A 17,026-nucleotide genomic window follows, 5' to 3' on the forward strand; every position below is an offset into this window, starting at 1 on the left:
CTGTTAATGCAGCCTGCGAGTGACGTCATCACCTAAAAACGCTGCCCGGATTGGCACGATGACGTCAATGACGATCCTGTTAATGCAGCCAGAGAGTGACGTCATCACCGAGAAAGGCTGCCCGGATTGGCACGATGACGTCCATGACGATGTTGTTAATGGATCCTGCGAGTGACGTCATCACCGAGAAACGCAGCCCGGATTGGCACGATGGCGTCAATGACGATCCTATTAATGCTTCCTGCGAGTGACGTCATCACCGAGAAACGCTGCCGGATTGGCACGTGGAGACTGCCATGAGGGCTCGTAGCGAGCCGGGTCTGCGGCTTTGCCAATCCACTGCTGGATGAATCTTTGTGGGCTCACCTCGCCACGTGGGTGAGTGAAAGGCGCCGGGTCGAGGAAGCACGCCCCGCGTCCCGCTTCCCATGCCGTGCCGCTGCACGTCAAACAGTCGCGGGGTTTGTTCTAAACACATCACGTCAGCCACGCGGCCCTCGTTGAGTGGAGATCCCCCAATATATATTATAGTTACGGCCTTGGGGGGGGGGGGGGTATGCATAAAATTGCTATGCTATGTAAATAAAACAACAATTTGCTAAACCTTGTCCACAATGTCTGGACTTGTCTTCATATAAATCAATGCATAGATTTCTTTTTATATGATTGTGGTTATGGTTGTACTTTATTAATCCCTAATCTCTGCCATTACATACAATGAAACAATAAATGGTAAAAAAAAGAAAAACAGATCAATATAATACAATATACGATTAGACATTGTAAAAAAAATAATTTTAAAAAGTCCATCCCATGTGTTTGTGAAAAATTTTTATATTTTAGGCATGAAATTAGTTTTAAAATGTAGACATTTTTCTGGGTTGGGACCTCCAGACACCCTGAAACATTTGGGTCTCCCCCAATGTTGACCCCATGGCTATGGCCTTGGCTTCAGCATTACTGTAATACAGGCACGACCTAACCGTGTTCGACCATTGAGTGTGTCATCAGTCGTCAGGCTTTGCTTGAATCAATGCCGGGTGAGCTGACCCAGCCTCTCTGTTCTCTATGCGTCCTCACCTAGTTCCTGTCTGCAACCTTAACGCTGCCCCCTGAGTGAGTGGCTGGGTTAAGTTCGGAGGCCAAGTTCGGCCAAAAGCCATCGTGCATCCATCTCTCCAGCAAGAGAGACAGGGGGTAGAGAGGGAGGGAAGGGGTAATGAGAGCAGAGCGTGAAATCTTTCATTTAAAAATGGGGGGGGGGGGGGGGGGGGGGCGGGGAGGGGTTACATAAAGCAAAGCATTAAAAAAAACTAAATGATGAACGAAGCAAAGTACCGACTACACCGAGCATCTTCGCCTTTCTCTGATCGTAAACATAAAACAGAGAGGGGGGCCTCCCGCGGTTAGCCCCACGGGGCAGCGGCTGCGGACAGCAAACGCCGCCTTGGCCGAGGCCGAAAGAGGGCCCCCCGCTGCTGTTGTGGTTTAACTTTCCTCTTCCGGTGGGGTGGCCACGTTTTCTCAGCTGTTTGAGAATGTTGTCTAAGCCAGTGGCTTCTCAATCTTTGTTTGGCGACGGTACCCACTTTGTTGAACTTTAGTTTTCAACTGAGTTACCTTGCCACCCCCCCTGTCACCCCCAATTTGCTTGACCCAAAATAGTTTTGAGAAATAAATAAATGTGATGGATAATGAACATCAGTATTTTAACCAGTGGTCCATTTTGAAGTATCCTAACAAATGCGTAGCTCTTGCAAGCGAATAAAATAAAATCCAACCGACTTGGAAACCGCATTGTTTACGATCAATGAGTTTAGGAAGGTGTGTTTTTTATCGTCATTGGTTACCATATAGATTTAAATTATATTGTTATTTTATATTGGCAGATTCATACGTGATTATTCACCAACGACTCTAATGTATGATGTAATTTCACTCGTTTCTAAATCACCTCACGTACCCCCCAGAGGTCCGTGTACCTCCGGTTGAGAACCACCGGTCTAATGGACAGAATGACCGACCACACGTTAGTTTATGAGACCTCCTTTGCCAGTAACAAGATATAGTAATAGGTTTTAACCTTTTAACTGGCACAAAAACTGACACCTTTATTCAAGGCATCATGTTTGTAATAACCACAACACAAGCAGTCAAAATGCAATCAAATTCAAGGACAGTGCATATTATTGTCAGAGTTGTCTCTTTTGTTTGCATTTTGACTGCTTGTGTTGTGGTTATTGCAAACTTGATGCCTTGAATAAAGGTGTCAGTTTTTGTGCCAGTTAAAAGGGTAAAACCTATTACTATACTACACACGTTAGTTCTTTTGGAGATGGTGGTCTGGATAATGCTGAGAGCCATTGTGCATGCAATCTGTGTGCGTTGTTAAAAGCCCCTCTGGCAGGCCCAACAACCACGGTGGCATGCTCAGAAGCATCTCGGAAGTGGCTGGGCATGACATCGGTGACTTGTGTGTGTTGAAGACTGACCGTCTGACAGCCGTGTAGTTGATTGGAGAGCACATTGCACATGTTGACCCGGGAAATCCTCGCTGAGGCTCAATACTCTTTCTCAGGAGGGCCCTGGCAAGTTTGCCGCAGTAGGGGGTTGATGTTTCTGCTGCTGTGTGCAATCCCAATTCAGTCATTTGCAGGTAATTGTTCAGCATTTGGATGTGGTTTTACCAATACTGGTTACACTGTGTGTTTAGCTATAGCAGGAAATCAGAAAACCCGGAGAACATACAAACTCCACACACTCGCATACTCTGACCATGCAGAAAATGGGGAGTGCAAACTCCGAGTATGGAATCGATCTCGGGAACGTCTTGCTGTGAGGCACAAGTGTGTAACCACTGCGCCATCCCTGGACACGTCCTCAGTTGGCACCGCTGCAACTTGTGTGGGCCCTGTCTGGCGAGGAACAGATTGAGCAGCCGGCTTGCTGCCCTTGCGATCGGATCCTCGGACCCCGGTACAGGGTACCCGCGGAAAGGATTGTGACAAGGAACAGCAGTGGCGTGGAAAGCCCAGCCATTCGCAGCACTTGCCTGCTTAGTTGGTGCCAATGCACTGGCAGTCTCCGAACAGATCTTGTAACAATGAACATGTTATGTTGTTATTGTGTATGAGCAACATATTTATCAGATAATGCAATATTATACACCCTCTGAATACATCCATATTTAAAACATTGCATGCATAATGTTCCAACAACCTACTGAATTCGCTCTTTGGTTCTTTCGGTAAAGTCACGTAGAGAGAAAATAAATTGAATAGAGTACGATGTTTCAATTGCAACACAAGCAACCGTCATCAGGTAGAATTACATTTGAGAGAGAGACAAAACACAGAAACGGAGACACAGACACACAAGCAGAGAGAGACACACAGAGACACACATAGAGAGACACACAACATCGACACACAGAGACCCAATGCCTTAAATAGAGAGAGAGGGGGGTGGTTGGCCAGAGAGAGAGGTGGGTCTGCTGGGGCAGAGAAATTAGCATGTCAATGAAAGACCCAACAAGACTGGTACATTTTAGAGAGAGTTGTGTGGAATTCCACCCCGAAGCGACCGGGGGAGAGAAAGAGGGAATGGACCTGTGAGAGCCTGGTACATTTTAGAGAGAGAAATAGGCCGTTTGAGAAAACAAAATGTAGCGATTTTTTGGGAAATGTAATGCAATGCAACACAGAGTCGGCTAACACACAGTTAACGCATAGCCTGGTTGATCGTGTATTGCTGGTAGGCTAGTGTTTTTATTTTGGTTTGAATAAAGTTTGTTTTCGCTCTTTCCTTTAACGTCCAGGCAAGTTTGTTTTGTATTAATATTTTATCGAATTCAACACCAGTTTTAAATGTGTCCGCGTTTTGATGGTCATTGCAGAGGCCGGTGCGAGGTGAACCGTGAAGAACCGTCACGAGCCGTGAATTTCTACTGCTGAGATATGGCCACAACGGAAACGAACACCATGGAGAGGTTTGTGTAACAATTCACGACATACCCAGTGTGTGCAGGGAACCACGACCGTCAGTGACTCTGTTGTGCAATGAGTGTGCACGGAGTTGATGAGTGAGCGAGAGGTGGACTTGGATGACAGCGTGAGTGAGCGGTGTGCTCAGGGTCTACATGGACTACAACGCCACCACACCATTGGCCCCGGAGGTGGTGGAGGACATCAGCCGGGCCCTCACGGAGGCCTGGGGCAACCCGAGTAGCTCCTACGGGCCAGGTGAGTGCCAACTCACCCGCAGCAGCGTTTTGAGGGGCTCACACTGGCTTCTTGGAAAATACGAAAATCACACTCTTACCACCCCTCCCATCACCCTCTCACCACCGCTCCCATCACACTCTCACCACCCTCTCACCACTGCTCCCATCATCCTCTCACCACCCCTCTCACCACCCTCTCACCACCTCACCATCCCTCTCACCACCCTCTCACCATCCCTCTCACCACCCTCTCACCACTTTCTCACCACCCTCTCACCACCCCTCCCATCATCCTCTCACCACCCCTCTCACCACCTCACCATCCCTCTCACCACCCTCTCACCACCCCTACCATCAGCCTCTTACCACCCTCTCCACCACCCCTCCTATAACCTCTCGCCACCCCTCCCAATCACCCTCTCGCCACGCAATTTAATGTGACTAGCTCTGACAGGACACCACTCGCGTGATCTCACCAGGTCACTCACAACGTAAGCACGCTGTCTGTTGCACACCATCACCTGGGACCCCGTAGCAGTCGTACACAGCGGTGTGCACGCGTCTCCCATGAATGACGCACACGGCAGGTGAATTCAACCGTGAAGGCCGTTCGTGCGTTACATCCAAACGCTCTTTGTTTCGTTTCCTGCCATTTTGAGGTGGTATGCCTTATGCAGTGAGACGGAAACTCCTCACTGTGGGTTGGCAGTATCAGAGGCCCCACTTACAAGCGGCCGAGGAGCAAGCTGGGTTTGTGCGTTAATAGCGCAGCATGCCATGAACATACCTACACAGAAAGACAAGAAGTTCAGGTACAGCGTATAAAATGCATAATGATTGGTCTCGTTTGGGCTACAGGTCCGTTGGCTGGGACGGTTAATCGTAAGGCTCTATCAAGAAATTCTGTCTCTCGCACAATCAATCTTCTCGAAATTTCTTCCGCCTTTTAACACTGTTGTTCACCCCACTCTTCTTTCCACTGTCTCTGACTTTCGCATCTCCGGCACTCCCCTCTCCTGGCTCCCCAGTCTCCTGCGACCACTCCGTGTCCTCGCCTTCCCATCTCAGTGGTGGTCTTCTCCAGGGTTCAGTTCTGGGTTCCTCGCTATTCTCTCTCAATATTTCACCTCTTGAATCTATTATTTCCTCTTTCTGCTTTCCTCATCATTTATTTGCTGACAACGACAACCCAAGTATTTCTTCTCCTTTCCCTCTCTCACCTCTGACCTGTCCTCTTGTATCTCCACCTGTCTGCCATCCAGTCTTGGATGGCACTTCAATATCAATCTTTCCAAATCATCGATCATTTTCTTTCCAGCCTCTCGCTCTCTTCCACCCGTACCACCATCTCCTTCCCTCCTCTCTTTCTGTCCTGCTTCCTCTGCCCTCAACCTTGGTGTCACCTTTCACTCTTCTCTCACTTTATCCACCAGTCTCCACTACTACTCACATCTCCCGCCTTCATCTGTTCAACATCAGGAAAATCTTCCCTCTCATTTCACATTCTGCCCCCAAACTCCTGCTTCATTCTCTGATCTTGACCTGTATGGACGAATGTAATTCCCTTCTTCTTGGCCTCCCTGCCTCTGCCCTCACTCCCCTGCAATAAATTCAAAATGTTTCTGCACGGGTTATTTTCAATCTCCCCTTTAACTCTCACATTCTGCCTCTCCTCCTTCAACTCCACTGGCTTCCCGTTCACTACACCACTGTCTTTTCAGATACCTGACGCTCATCTTTAAATCTCTTCATGGCCTTGCCCCACCTAATCTTGCATCTAATCTCCTTCCATGTCCCCTCTCATCCTCTTCGTTCTCAATCTTCTCCATCTCTCTCTGTCGCTCCTTCTCCCAGTGCCCAATCAAGTTTCTGGTCCTCCTTGCACCCCTACACTGGAATCAACTCCACTGTACATTAAGCGGTCCCCCTCCTTAACCTACTTCCATTCCTCAATCAAAGCCTCGCCTCTTCTCTGTTACTCATTCTCGTCCCCCTTGCCCCTCCACTTCTTCCCGTCCCTCCCCTACCCTTCTGTGATCACGAAGTACCTCTCTATCACCGTCACTTTGTCTTCAATCCTTGCACGCCCCTGCCATCTAAATCATTTTATTGTGTCATCTTGTTTAACTATGTCAAGCACCTTGAGTGAAGGTGCTCTATACATGTAAATTAGATTAGATTTGTAGAGGACTAGTTGCGGACATTACGTCGGGCTCGCTTCCAGGTGCGGTGACGTCATGGGATGTGACGTCATGCGTGCCTGCCGGCAGGATGACGTCATGTCTCGCAAGGGGATAAAAGCGGGAGCCCCGTGACGTCAACGGGGTCGTTGCGAGAGACAAGGGACAAAGAAGGGGAGAAGTTAGGGCCAGGGGTAAGGGGATAGGAGTCTGTAGAGAGGCCAGCGTAAGAGCTAGGCGTGGCTACGCTCCTCGGTCGGCCGATGCTGGGTGAACCCTCGGCCGGTGCAGAGGAGGCAGCCCGGGCAGCTCGCTGTGCTAGGGGACAGGCAGAGCCAGGGGTCCGAGTGTAGGACCGAGCCTAGGACCCCTACCCCTGGGGGAAGTGTCGGTAGACTGTTGTATTGGCGCAAGCCCTTAAACAAACACCGGCAAAAGCCCTTCTCTCAGGAACCGTCTCCGAGTCGTCCAGTGCTCCTCAACAGATTTATAGAAGCAGAAGTAACTTGAATCCAGAATACAAAACTAGAGAAAGCCCCTTGGGAATGATGGCCAAACGGTGCGTGGTATTTTTATGATTATTATACCTGCAGTATTAATCAAGGAGGCCGCCGGAATAGAACCGCGGACGTCAGAAACAAGCAGCCAATGCGCTGCCGCTGGACCGCATCACTGAAGCGCTTTAGAACGACGATTTCCCTCGCGTGGAGACGCTTGAGGGACGGACATCGAGGAGCACGCAGAACCACTGCAGTTCTGACTCCCACGTGTGCTGCGTCGTTTGCATTGTCACCTCAGTCGCCTCGTCACCAAACCAATAAGCATCCGCTGGGTTATTTTTCACGGAAATAAGTGTGGACATTCCTGTCAGGCCTCGCTCAAGCTGATCGAGTTGCGTGGCTGGGTCTACGGTGTTCTGCGTGGCTCTGCTCTCTGTCGGTTACCTTGCAGGTCAGAAGGCAAAGGCACTTATTTGCCGGGCTAGAGGGAACATTGCCTCCATGCTGGGAGGGTGCCCAGAAGACATCATCTTCACGTCCGGGGGAACCGAGGTATCACTGGCCCACTGGGGCCGCGGACGGCTGCCCAGGCCCTCGGTGTACTCTGGCGATCATCACCCCCCACCCTGCTCGCCCACGTGCAGCAGCCGCGTGTCTTTAACAGAACAGCGGCGCAGCGGCGACAGTCACGCCTCGTGACAATAAGGCCCTGGGTTAGATTCCCGACCCGAGCAGCTCTCTGCGTGGAGTGTGTATGTTCTCCCCCTGTTCTGCATGGGTGCTCTGGTTTCCTCCCATAGCTAAAAAAAAAAACCCAATACACAGCAGCCAGTATTGACCAAAACATGCCATGCTGAAGAATGATTTGCAAATGACTCAAATGGGATCACACGTGGCAGCAACTTTGCCTCCCTTCTGAGAAAACTTGGCAGTACCCTCCTGAAAATGAGTCTTCACACTCAGTGAGGCTGTCCTGGGTAATCAAGCGTAGTAGTAGTAGTAATAATAATGAACGTGCCCCCACATGTATTGCAGCATGCACGTATCCTGTAAAGCGTGATGCAAAACCTGGCAAGGAGCGTATGCTCGCTCTGTGGATTCTTGAGACAGGCCTTAGACCCCTTGGCCTGCTTTAGGCTGCAGGTGCCACCCTTTTTACGCATCTTCAGTTGTAAAACTCCAAAATACTCGAGGTGGTGCAAAACAAAGGAAAATCAACTAAATTAGATTTAATGTTTACATGCCCCTTAAAATATAAGTCACACTGTTTGTGTTTGAATATTGCTATGCAATTAAACCCAAATAGAACATCCGGGCCCAATCTTCCACGCTGTGTGAGTCTACATGGCAGCCTCTTTAATGCCTCGACTTAGGAACACGCAGATGGTGGACATGGATGTCTACATGATTTCAGGTGGTTAAGTTCAGGTGGTTAAAGGACTGGATCGGAATGAACAATGGAATCATTGTTGCAGAAGTAAAAAAGCAGCAACCAATTGTTGTTTATATTTCACCTGGAAAATCGCGTGAGACGAAAAACGTGCCGTTTGCAAAGTGTTCATAGCCGCCGATGGACAGGTTACCGGGGTTAACTCGCTGCCGTGTTCTGCTGCGCCAGGCAAACAACTTGGTGCTGCACACGGCTGTGAAGCACTTCTGGAAGACGCGGAGCGCCGGCGGGCGAGAGGACGGGGTGCCAGCCGCGGGGAGCCGAGGGGCGGCGCTGCCGCACATCATCGTGTCCTGCCTGGAGCATGACTCGGTGCGCCTGGCGGTGGACAGCCTGGTGGCGGAGGGCCGGGCAGGTACAGGCAGAGCCCCCGTGTCACCACGGGCCTCCACGTTATGACACCGGCACCACCTCGACAGCCAGACGCGTGGCGCGGTGCTGCACCTCCAGCCAGGTGGCGGCCAAGCGGCAGAGCGAGCGGATCGCGATCGCAAGGTCGCGAGTGTTCACATTTTGGTTGGGGGTTGACTCGGCACATCATCGCTCGGGTTGATAAAATAGGTACCACTGGCAAGTAAGTCAGCAGTGATTGTCCTGTGAATAGACTCGCCCCCGCTGTAGGAATGTGGATTTTTCTCCCACTGGCTCAGGGCTGTAAATGGGAGATGAGCGCCGCCTCAAGCTCATTTGAGCCGGAACCACATTCTGGGATTGCTCTCTCTCCATCGCGATGCTCCTCATACATGGGGCAGTGCAGCATCGCTTGTGCATTTTCCAAGCAATTTATTAAACGGAAAAATGTACAGCGCACTGCAAGGACACAACAGGAGAAATATAACTAAACTTTTTTTTATTTTTACCAGCTAAGGCCTACTGGGCTATATAGCTCTTTTTCAGAAGTGACCTTGCCACAAATGATAGCTCAATGGAGTGGCGTATGTGGTTTTACAGCAGCCAAATACTCTAAACGCAAGTTTCTAAATGTGGAGAGAAAAACCGGAAGACCTGGAGAAAAATCCATGCGACCACAGGGAGAACATGCAAACTCGAAATATACAGGCGTCACTGCCGACGCCAGTGATATCATTTGTTTATCTGGAAAAACCTCACCGAGTCTAAATAAATGGGAAGTATCCTAAAAACTGCAAATGTGAGGTGTAACTCGCAGAGGCCTGCACAGATGCTCAACCTAGGCTGCGGAAACCTCAAAGCTAAGTTGATGTCCACTTTCCATCCATCCCATCGCCTGGCCATGTTTCCACCGCTGGCGTCTTGCGTGCCTCATCGACCCTCTGTATGAAACTGTCATCGTATTCTTGGTCGCAACGTAGACACGCAAACTAACAAAACGCCGCTCCCCCTCATCTGCTGCAGACTTTACGGCAGTGCCAGCCTCGTGGGTGACGGGGCGCGTGGAGGTGGACCAGGTCCTGGCTGCCATCCGCCCGACCACCTGCATCGTGTCGATCATGCTGGCCAACAATGAGACCGGCATCATCATGGTGAGGCGCACGGGGCTTGCGCAAGGCTGGGACTGGGCCCAAGGCTAGGGCTGGGGTGGAGCCAAGTCTCGCGGTAGGGATGAGCCTGAGCTAGAGCTAGGCCTTGGGTTAGGGATGAGACTTAACAACACACAAAGGTGTGCTGCTCACGCACACTTCAGGAAGGCACACTCCCACCATGCTATGCCTGTGTAAATGCACGTGTTCAATCTTTTTTATTACAATTTTAGTCGTGCGTTTTGGTGTTTTGGGCCTGTGGTCAGCAACTGTTAATAATCCAATAATTTTTGCAGTGCATGTCATAGCGCACATTGCCTGTACAGTGCTCCCAGTTGAAGACGACGCGCTGCCAATGGGGATGGCCGCATCTTCAACTTTCTTTGAGCCGATGGCCTAGCCCAGGGGTGGGCAACCAAAATAACAAGAAGAGCCATTTTTGTTTCGAATTCGGTAAAACGTTCAATATTTCAAGAGCTGCAATGCATGTGAATGCGAGACGGTGGTCCTAAATAAATAACGTCACGAAGCGGTCCTTAAAGGGCCGCATGTGGCTCTGAAGCCGCAGATTGCCTATCTCTCATCTAAACGATAACACGGTCACACGTCCAGCTCTACCGAGCTGGTGGCTTAGACAAGGCTGAGAGCTCCTTTTTTTGCTCACTTGTTGTGCGATGTACTCACCGCTTTGTGCAGTGACATTTTGGTATCCAGCTCTCAGAACTAAAATTTTTGCGATACTTTGACTTTCCCGTGCATGTGGCTTGTCACCAGAGTGAGTAAACTGAATATTGACACGGGCTCCCGTAGGAGACCACGGCGCTGGCTCCGCTGTCTTGCCGTAGACGAGTCGATCGCACAGCACCCTTCTCGGACGCGTTGCCGAGGAGCCGCGGAGCAAGACGGCGAATGTGCCGCTAACGAGCACGTGTTTTGGGGCAGCCGGTCGCGGAGATCTGCCGGCGCGTGCGCGCAATGCGAGGAGGGGGCGCGATGCCGCGTCTGGGCCGCGTGCTGCTGCACACGGACGCCGCCCAGGCTCTCGGCAAAATCAGGGTCAACGTCGAAGAGCTCGGGGTGGACTACCTCACCGTCGTGGGGCACAAGGTGTCGCAAACACGAAGACAAAGGTCCCCCCGTGTAGACCTTTAAGAGGCCGCTGGGGCAAGCGCTGTTAGCGAGTAGCACCTATGAAGGCCGTGCGACGCATGAGGGGGTGAGTGGCCAGCGTCACACCCGACCGCCTTTTAATGCTCTGTGGCGTTGTTTACACACTGCTTCAGGTACTCATTGGAGGCCGAGTCGACTTAGGGGAGGCCCGTGACTGGTTAATAAATTTTTGTAACTGATTTTGGCCGTGAGCGGGAATCAAACTTGGGTCGCCGGGTTCGTAGCGCATTGCACCACCTCTCTATGCACAAAGACACACGCGTTTATAAACGTGGAGGGGAAAACCGGAGGACCCAGAGAAAAATCCACGCAACCACAGGGAGTCGGGATCGAACCAATGACCTCCTGCCGCGGCACCACACCGTACACACACCCACAAAAACACAGCGACGAACAGATGCAAAAAGCGGTGCACCCGTCAGTCATCTCATTCGAGCCAAAGTGAACCTAGCCCGGCACAAGCGCTGCAGTGACGTCATCACCACTTGTTGTTTATGCGCGTGTGCAGTTCTACGGGCCGCGCGTGGGAGCGCTGTGCGTGCGGGGCCTCGGCGCCGGCACACCGCTCGTCCCCATGCTCTTCGGGGGCGGCCAGGAGCGCAACTTTCGTCCGGGGTGAGGACCGACGCCACGGCGACGTTGCTCTCGTTCACAGCGGTAAACGACGGAAGCGCGAGCGCGGGGTCCATGAAAGTGCAAAGATGCGCATCGCGCGTTCCGAAGCGCTCCGCCTTCTCCAGACCGCCGGCTCAAGGGAACTGAATGCGTGGCCATTTTGTCGCTTAGAGCGACAGTTCGTAGAGTGGGGAAATGTGGTTGGCTGGCGACATTCTTTGTGGTCCCGCGTGCTGCCTGTCCCCGGCCCTGTCCCCCCCCCTACCCCCCGTCGTGAGCAAAGCAACCCACGAAATGTCTGGCTGCTTGACGGGAAGGCACGAAGGGAATGACGCAGGCCGTTTGTCTGTTGCCAGGACTGAAAATACCCCCATGATTGCTGGCCTGGGCAAGGTGAGTGCTGCGGTGGTATGGTCGTGGCCACGAGATGTTCAACCAAACATAGATCCATGCAGGTTTCACCGTCTAGAGACATTTTAGTTATCTCTCACACCCCACAGCCATCCCTCGAATCAAACACCTTAGCTCATCTACAGGTGTTTGTAATGTACTAGTAGCTTTGAGGTATCCTCACAGAGTTTAAAATCCTTACAATGTAACTGGTATTCGTCAACATCTGAACACTGAAAAATGACCTGCTTAATTGATCGGTTGGGATTACACGCGGCAACATCGCCCCCTGCTTCAAACACTTGGCAGGACCCTCCTGAAAAGAGTCTTGAGACTCTTGAGTTAAGCTTTCATGGGTAAATAGATATAATAACAATCGGGCATCGTACGGTAACGTTCAGCGCACGATGTTGCTTGTCGACGCGGCTGAGCATGTGGGGGCTCGTGTTTCCTCCGCTGCACCGCTGTGGGGCGGCCAGGCCGCGGAGTTGGTGTGTCAGCACCTGGACGAGTACGAGAGGCACATGCGGCAGACGCGAGACTACCTGGAGGAACTACTACTGGTGAGATGTGGCACATGAAGCACAGCAGGATGGAGACCCGACCCTCGAGGAGCAGAGGGTCAGCTGGAGTCGGCTGGGATTTTCCCGGGGCTCACAGCTGCGTTCTGCTCGGCCGTGTGTGCGCGTGTCTGCCGCAGGCGGAATTTGGGCCCGAGCGCCTGCACTTTAACGGCCACTTCTCGGGCTCCGACCGATTGCCCAACACCTGCAACGTGTCCATCCTGGGCCCCTGCCTGCAGGGTGCGCCCGCACTCCTCACTCGCCAGAGTCGTCTGCGCCGCTTGTTTACCCATAAAATGCGAGAATGAAACTCTAGCCGACGAAGCATGAATAAACGCAGCGGGTCAAGGACTGTGAAGCGCCTGGTGGTCATCCCGCTTGTGTTGGAACACCGCGGTCCGAGAGTTAAGAACCAAAAGCAGAGCCCTGCTAAACGAGCAAAGCATTAGACCGGGCATCCGAGGGAGCACCAGATCCGTGATGGTTATTTTATTATCACTGAAGACTCCAAAGACACTTTTTCATGGAGGGTCTTGCCAAGTTTCTTTTTCGGTCGGGGACGATCTTGCTGTGTGTGTAATTCCGATTCAGGAATGTTTTGGGTCGTTGTTCAATATCGGGACATTAGGCCAATTGCAGCTCCATTGGTTTTATCGTTCGCCCGGCAGACTCGCCAAGATCTTTCTCTGCTCTCAAAATAAATAATCAATTCGCCTCCTTCCCATGTTTTCCTCTCCACACAATTAAATTAAATGATTGGTTACACACCCCATCGGCCACACGTCCTTCTTGGAGTTTACTCTTCCAGCAGCATTGGTTGATCACAAGGAAACGCTGGACAGGTTTCGACATTCTGTGTCGCATCAGCAGTCGGGCTCGCTTGAACCAATGCTGGCGAACTGCCAGATGTTTATAGACAAAGACCTGGCTGTGTTAGATATGGGGTCCTGGTTCGAGTAAAAACCATATAATATATACAACACAAGATAATCATTAGCTTATGGAGAGTAACAAAATAACGTTAAAATATATTGATTTTACGAGTTCCTCAAAGCACAAACTTTATAACGTCCACAAAATAGATGGCGAGTGTAACGCAAGAGTGTTGCGAGACCGGGTGCATGCATGCGTTTGCACTTTGTACATTGGTGATGTGGGTTAACAGTACGAGCCAGATCCACGCGTCGATGGAAGGCTGCGTTGGAAATGAAAGTATCTGGTTACAGTAATAAATCCACAAGTCAGATTTTGATCATCGGAGCTTCCCAGAATTGCATGTATGTAGCACAGTCGTCTAACGGCTTGGGGGGAGGGTGAGGATGTGATTTGGCCTACAATGCAATAACTAAACTATTTTAAATGTTTTACCAGGTAAAGCCCACTGAGCTATGTCGCTCTTTTTTAGAAGTGGCTTATCACGTGGAAATTTATATCGGCCAAATACTCTAAACGCACATTTCTAAATGTGGAGGGAAAAGCCTGAGGATCAATACACGGTTGATGAGGCCGCCAACTCGGTGCTTCTACATGTATCGATTCCATCTCGTTCACTCGCATTGACTTTACCTCCTTGGCTTTCGTCGCAGTCGTCGCAGTCGTCGCAGTCGTCACGAGCCTTGTGAAGCCACGGGGTGGCTTCACAAGGCTCGTGAGTGGCGCGTGAGTGGCGCAGGCCGTAACCTGTCACAGCATCCCCCGCCCGTGTCCTACCCCCTCAGGCCACAGGGTGCTGGCGGAAGCTCACGGCCTGCTGGCGAGCGTCGGGGCCGCCTGCCACTCTGGCAACACCCACCGGTGAGCAACAGTGGCGTGATTACTCATATTATGATGTTTCTGCTTGTTTACACAGGAGAGCTTCACCAAGTCAATTCTTTTTCGGGAGGCTCCTGCCAAGTTTTCACAGTAGGTGGTCATGTTGATATGTGTAGAGGAGTCAGAGACTGGTTCAGCGCTTCTTTATTCTCTAAACCACAGCCACTCGTTCCTAAAACCAACTCCTCTTTAATACCCTCCATATCCGCCCTCGTTCTCAATCCAGATCTCCGTCTTGTACGCCGAGTCCATGTGACGTCAGTGCCCTTTAACCCTTGACTCCCGTTTAGTGTATTCCCGTGCGTGTGATTGGTGTGTGCTATGCCGAATGCGGAGATTTAATGTCTGCGTGGTGCGAGTGTGTGAGGATGGCTTGCAGATCCCCTACATGTGTAATCCCAATTGAGAAATTTGCAGGTAATTTTTCAGCATTGGGATTATTTGGCCGATGTCAATTGCATTGTGTGTGTTTTTTCTGTCAGTGCTTGTCGGTCGAAATTTTTACCATTTGGAAGACAGTAGCAGTGTTGCTGATCCATAACCCAAGCAGTGCGAGTACTAACCCGGCTCCCTAGGAGGTCCACAGTGGCACGTGGAAAAAGCTTCATTAAATAATTATTTTAGACACAGACCAACCTGGAGAAACTGCACTGCACCTGGAACTCAAGAGACTATCTTAGCTTCTTGAGATCTCACCTGGCGAAAAAAAATAAAAATTATCGCGGCTGGCAAAATCTCATTGCTCTCAGCTGGCGGTGAACCTCGGCCCTCGGTCGCCAGGCACGTGAACGTCTTGGGACGGTCGTGAAGTGGACGGAACCGCGTGTCCCTACAGGCCGTCGCACGTGCTGCTGCAATGTGGCGTACCGGAGGAGGTGGCTCTCAACGCCGTGCGCCTGAGCGTGGGCCGCGAGACGAGCCGTCGCGACGTGGAGCGCGCCGTCTCCAGCCTGCGCGCTGCGGTCACCACGCTCACGGCACGGGGCCCCGCCGGGACTGTTCCTCGCGTCGCGACTCCCCCGGCGGAAGACTCCGCGCCCACAGAGCAAGAGTCCGTGTCAGACAATGATGTGAACTCCACTCCAATAAATATAATTTCTAATTCCGGAGACGCTTAGAGAAATAATCGAGCGAGATGGCTGGGCGGCTGACGCGCGCATTGGCGCGCCCATTTCACGTCGCTGAGATGTTCGGTTCAAATCCAGGGAGCAAGCAGCCAGGCCCAATTAAATCAGGTTCTCGTATATCGAGAGTTGATTGCAACTTGTTCACCAACAACTACACAAAATACGACTTATTTTTTATTGCACTTGTTTACCCATGGAAGCCTCAGTCTCGACTCTTTTTCAGATTTATCAGTAGGGGGCGATGTTGCCACGGGAATTGTAGTAAAGTAATTTGCCAGTAATTTTTCAATACCAGAAGTGTTTTTTTTTAGCTGTGGGAGGAAACTGCAGAACCCGGAGAAACCCCATGTAGAACAGTGGGAGAACATACAGACTCCACACACAATTCGAACCCCCCAGGCCTTTCTTGCAATGGCCCACAAACGTTACCACTGTGCTGCCGCCGCCATCCTTCCGTCCTCTAAACATGAGCTTTCACTTAATTGGCCGGGCCCAGCTCTGAGTGTTGATTCAACTTACTCGGGCGACTGCCGTCTGGTGACTCATTGCTGACGAGGTTTGTGGTGCTTTGCGAGAGAGGCCTCTGCTGGAATTACTGTGGACATGATCTGGTTTAGATTGATGTTTCTAGTTGCATGGTGTGATCCGCACGGCAGTGGGAAGTTGGTGTTTCCGACAGATTGAAATATTGCCCGAGTGAATTTTTATGTCCAAACTTGACGTGAACCTTACAGGACAATATTCTCCGGTTTAACAATGCAGTGGAAAGTAAGACACTCCCCCAACTCTTGGATTAAAAAAATACTACGTTTATACGGGTTAAGTATGCAGTCGTGACGTTACACAGAACGTGAGCACCGCGGTATTCGGCGTGACGTGCAGTGGCACTGTCTTACAGATCGTGGCGGTCTGCACACCATGCCTCCTGAATGCACAAACACGCAGAACCATGTTCCGGCTCCGCGTGCTAATAAAAAAACACATCTGTAATGAGTTTCTGTACAGCACCAGTGAAACGTTTTCATTCCAGTCACTCGATGAAATCCCTTTGACGAGTTGTACGCAGGCCGAGTGGCACGTACACGGAGTGGCACGCAGTCTTAGTGGCATATTGATGGAGTAACACGCAGTCTGAGTGGGACATAGATGGAGTGGCATGTAGACTGATATGCAGCTTGAGTGATATGCAGGCTTGTGATATGCAGGCTGAGTGATACGCAGGCTGAGTGGCACGCAGGCTGAGTGGCACATAAACGGAGTGGCACGCAGGCTGAGTGGCACGCAGGCTGAGTGGCACATAAACGGAGTGGCACGCAGGCTGAGTGGCATATAGATGGAGTGGCACGCAGGCTGAGTGGCACGCAGGCTGAGTTGCACGTAGGCTGAGTGGCACGTAGGCTGAGTGACACGTAGGCTGAGTGGCACAGAGACGGAGTGGTACACATTAGGTACTGAGCACAGTTGTAACATGGTGCCAGGTTTCGGGCCCATTGCTAAA

At 51.1% G+C, this 17,026-nt stretch overlaps 1 protein-coding gene across 2 annotated transcripts; it reads left to right on the forward strand.

The window, feature by feature from the left end:
- Positions 1–205: 205 nt before the first annotated feature.
- On the forward strand, positions 206–16,521 carry SCLY (selenocysteine lyase). 2 transcript variants are annotated; one of them, XM_032955081.2, is made up of 13 exons: positions 211–378; positions 3,896–3,988; positions 4,132–4,241; positions 7,354–7,454; positions 8,521–8,707; positions 9,727–9,854; positions 10,794–10,958; positions 11,530–11,636; positions 11,993–12,029; positions 12,506–12,589; positions 12,727–12,829; positions 14,308–14,383; positions 15,237–16,521. In XM_032955081.2, exons 2-13 carry the CDS (start codon positions 3,957–3,959, stop codon positions 15,517–15,519), a joined length of 1,413 nt encoding a protein of 470 aa, XP_032810972.1. In that variant the 5' UTR covers positions 211–378; positions 3,896–3,956; the 3' UTR covers positions 15,520–16,521. The 2 variants fall into 2 exon arrangements, with proteins under 2 accessions (XP_032810973.1, XP_032810972.1); XM_032955082.2 differs by lacking the exon at positions 10,794–10,958 and having other exon boundaries at positions 206–378.
- The last annotated feature ends 505 nt before the right edge of the window (positions 16,522–17,026 follow it).

Source organism: Petromyzon marinus, chromosome 16 (genome assembly GCF_048934315.1).
Source record: "Petromyzon marinus isolate PM22_M1 ecotype Great Lakes invasive population chromosome 16, UKy_Petmar_22M1.pri1.0, whole genome shotgun sequence".
Taxonomy (NCBI): Eukaryota; Metazoa; Chordata; class Hyperoartia; order Petromyzontiformes; family Petromyzontidae; genus Petromyzon; species Petromyzon marinus.

What these genes read in the sequence shown, in the direction of transcription:
- SCLY (XM_032955081.2), top strand. Translation starts at nt 3,957, where the DNA reads ATGGCCACAACGGAAACGAACACCATGGAGAG. An exon ending in ATGAGACCGGCATCATCATG is followed by an intron (nt 9,855 to 10,793) that starts GTGAGGCGCACG and finishes GTTTTGGGGCAG; the next exon opens with CCGGTCGCGGAGATCTGCCG. An exon ending in TGATTGCTGGCCTGGGCAAG is followed by an intron (nt 12,030 to 12,505) that starts GTGAGTGCTGCG and finishes TGGGGCGGCCAG; the next exon opens with GCCGCGGAGTTGGTGTGTCA.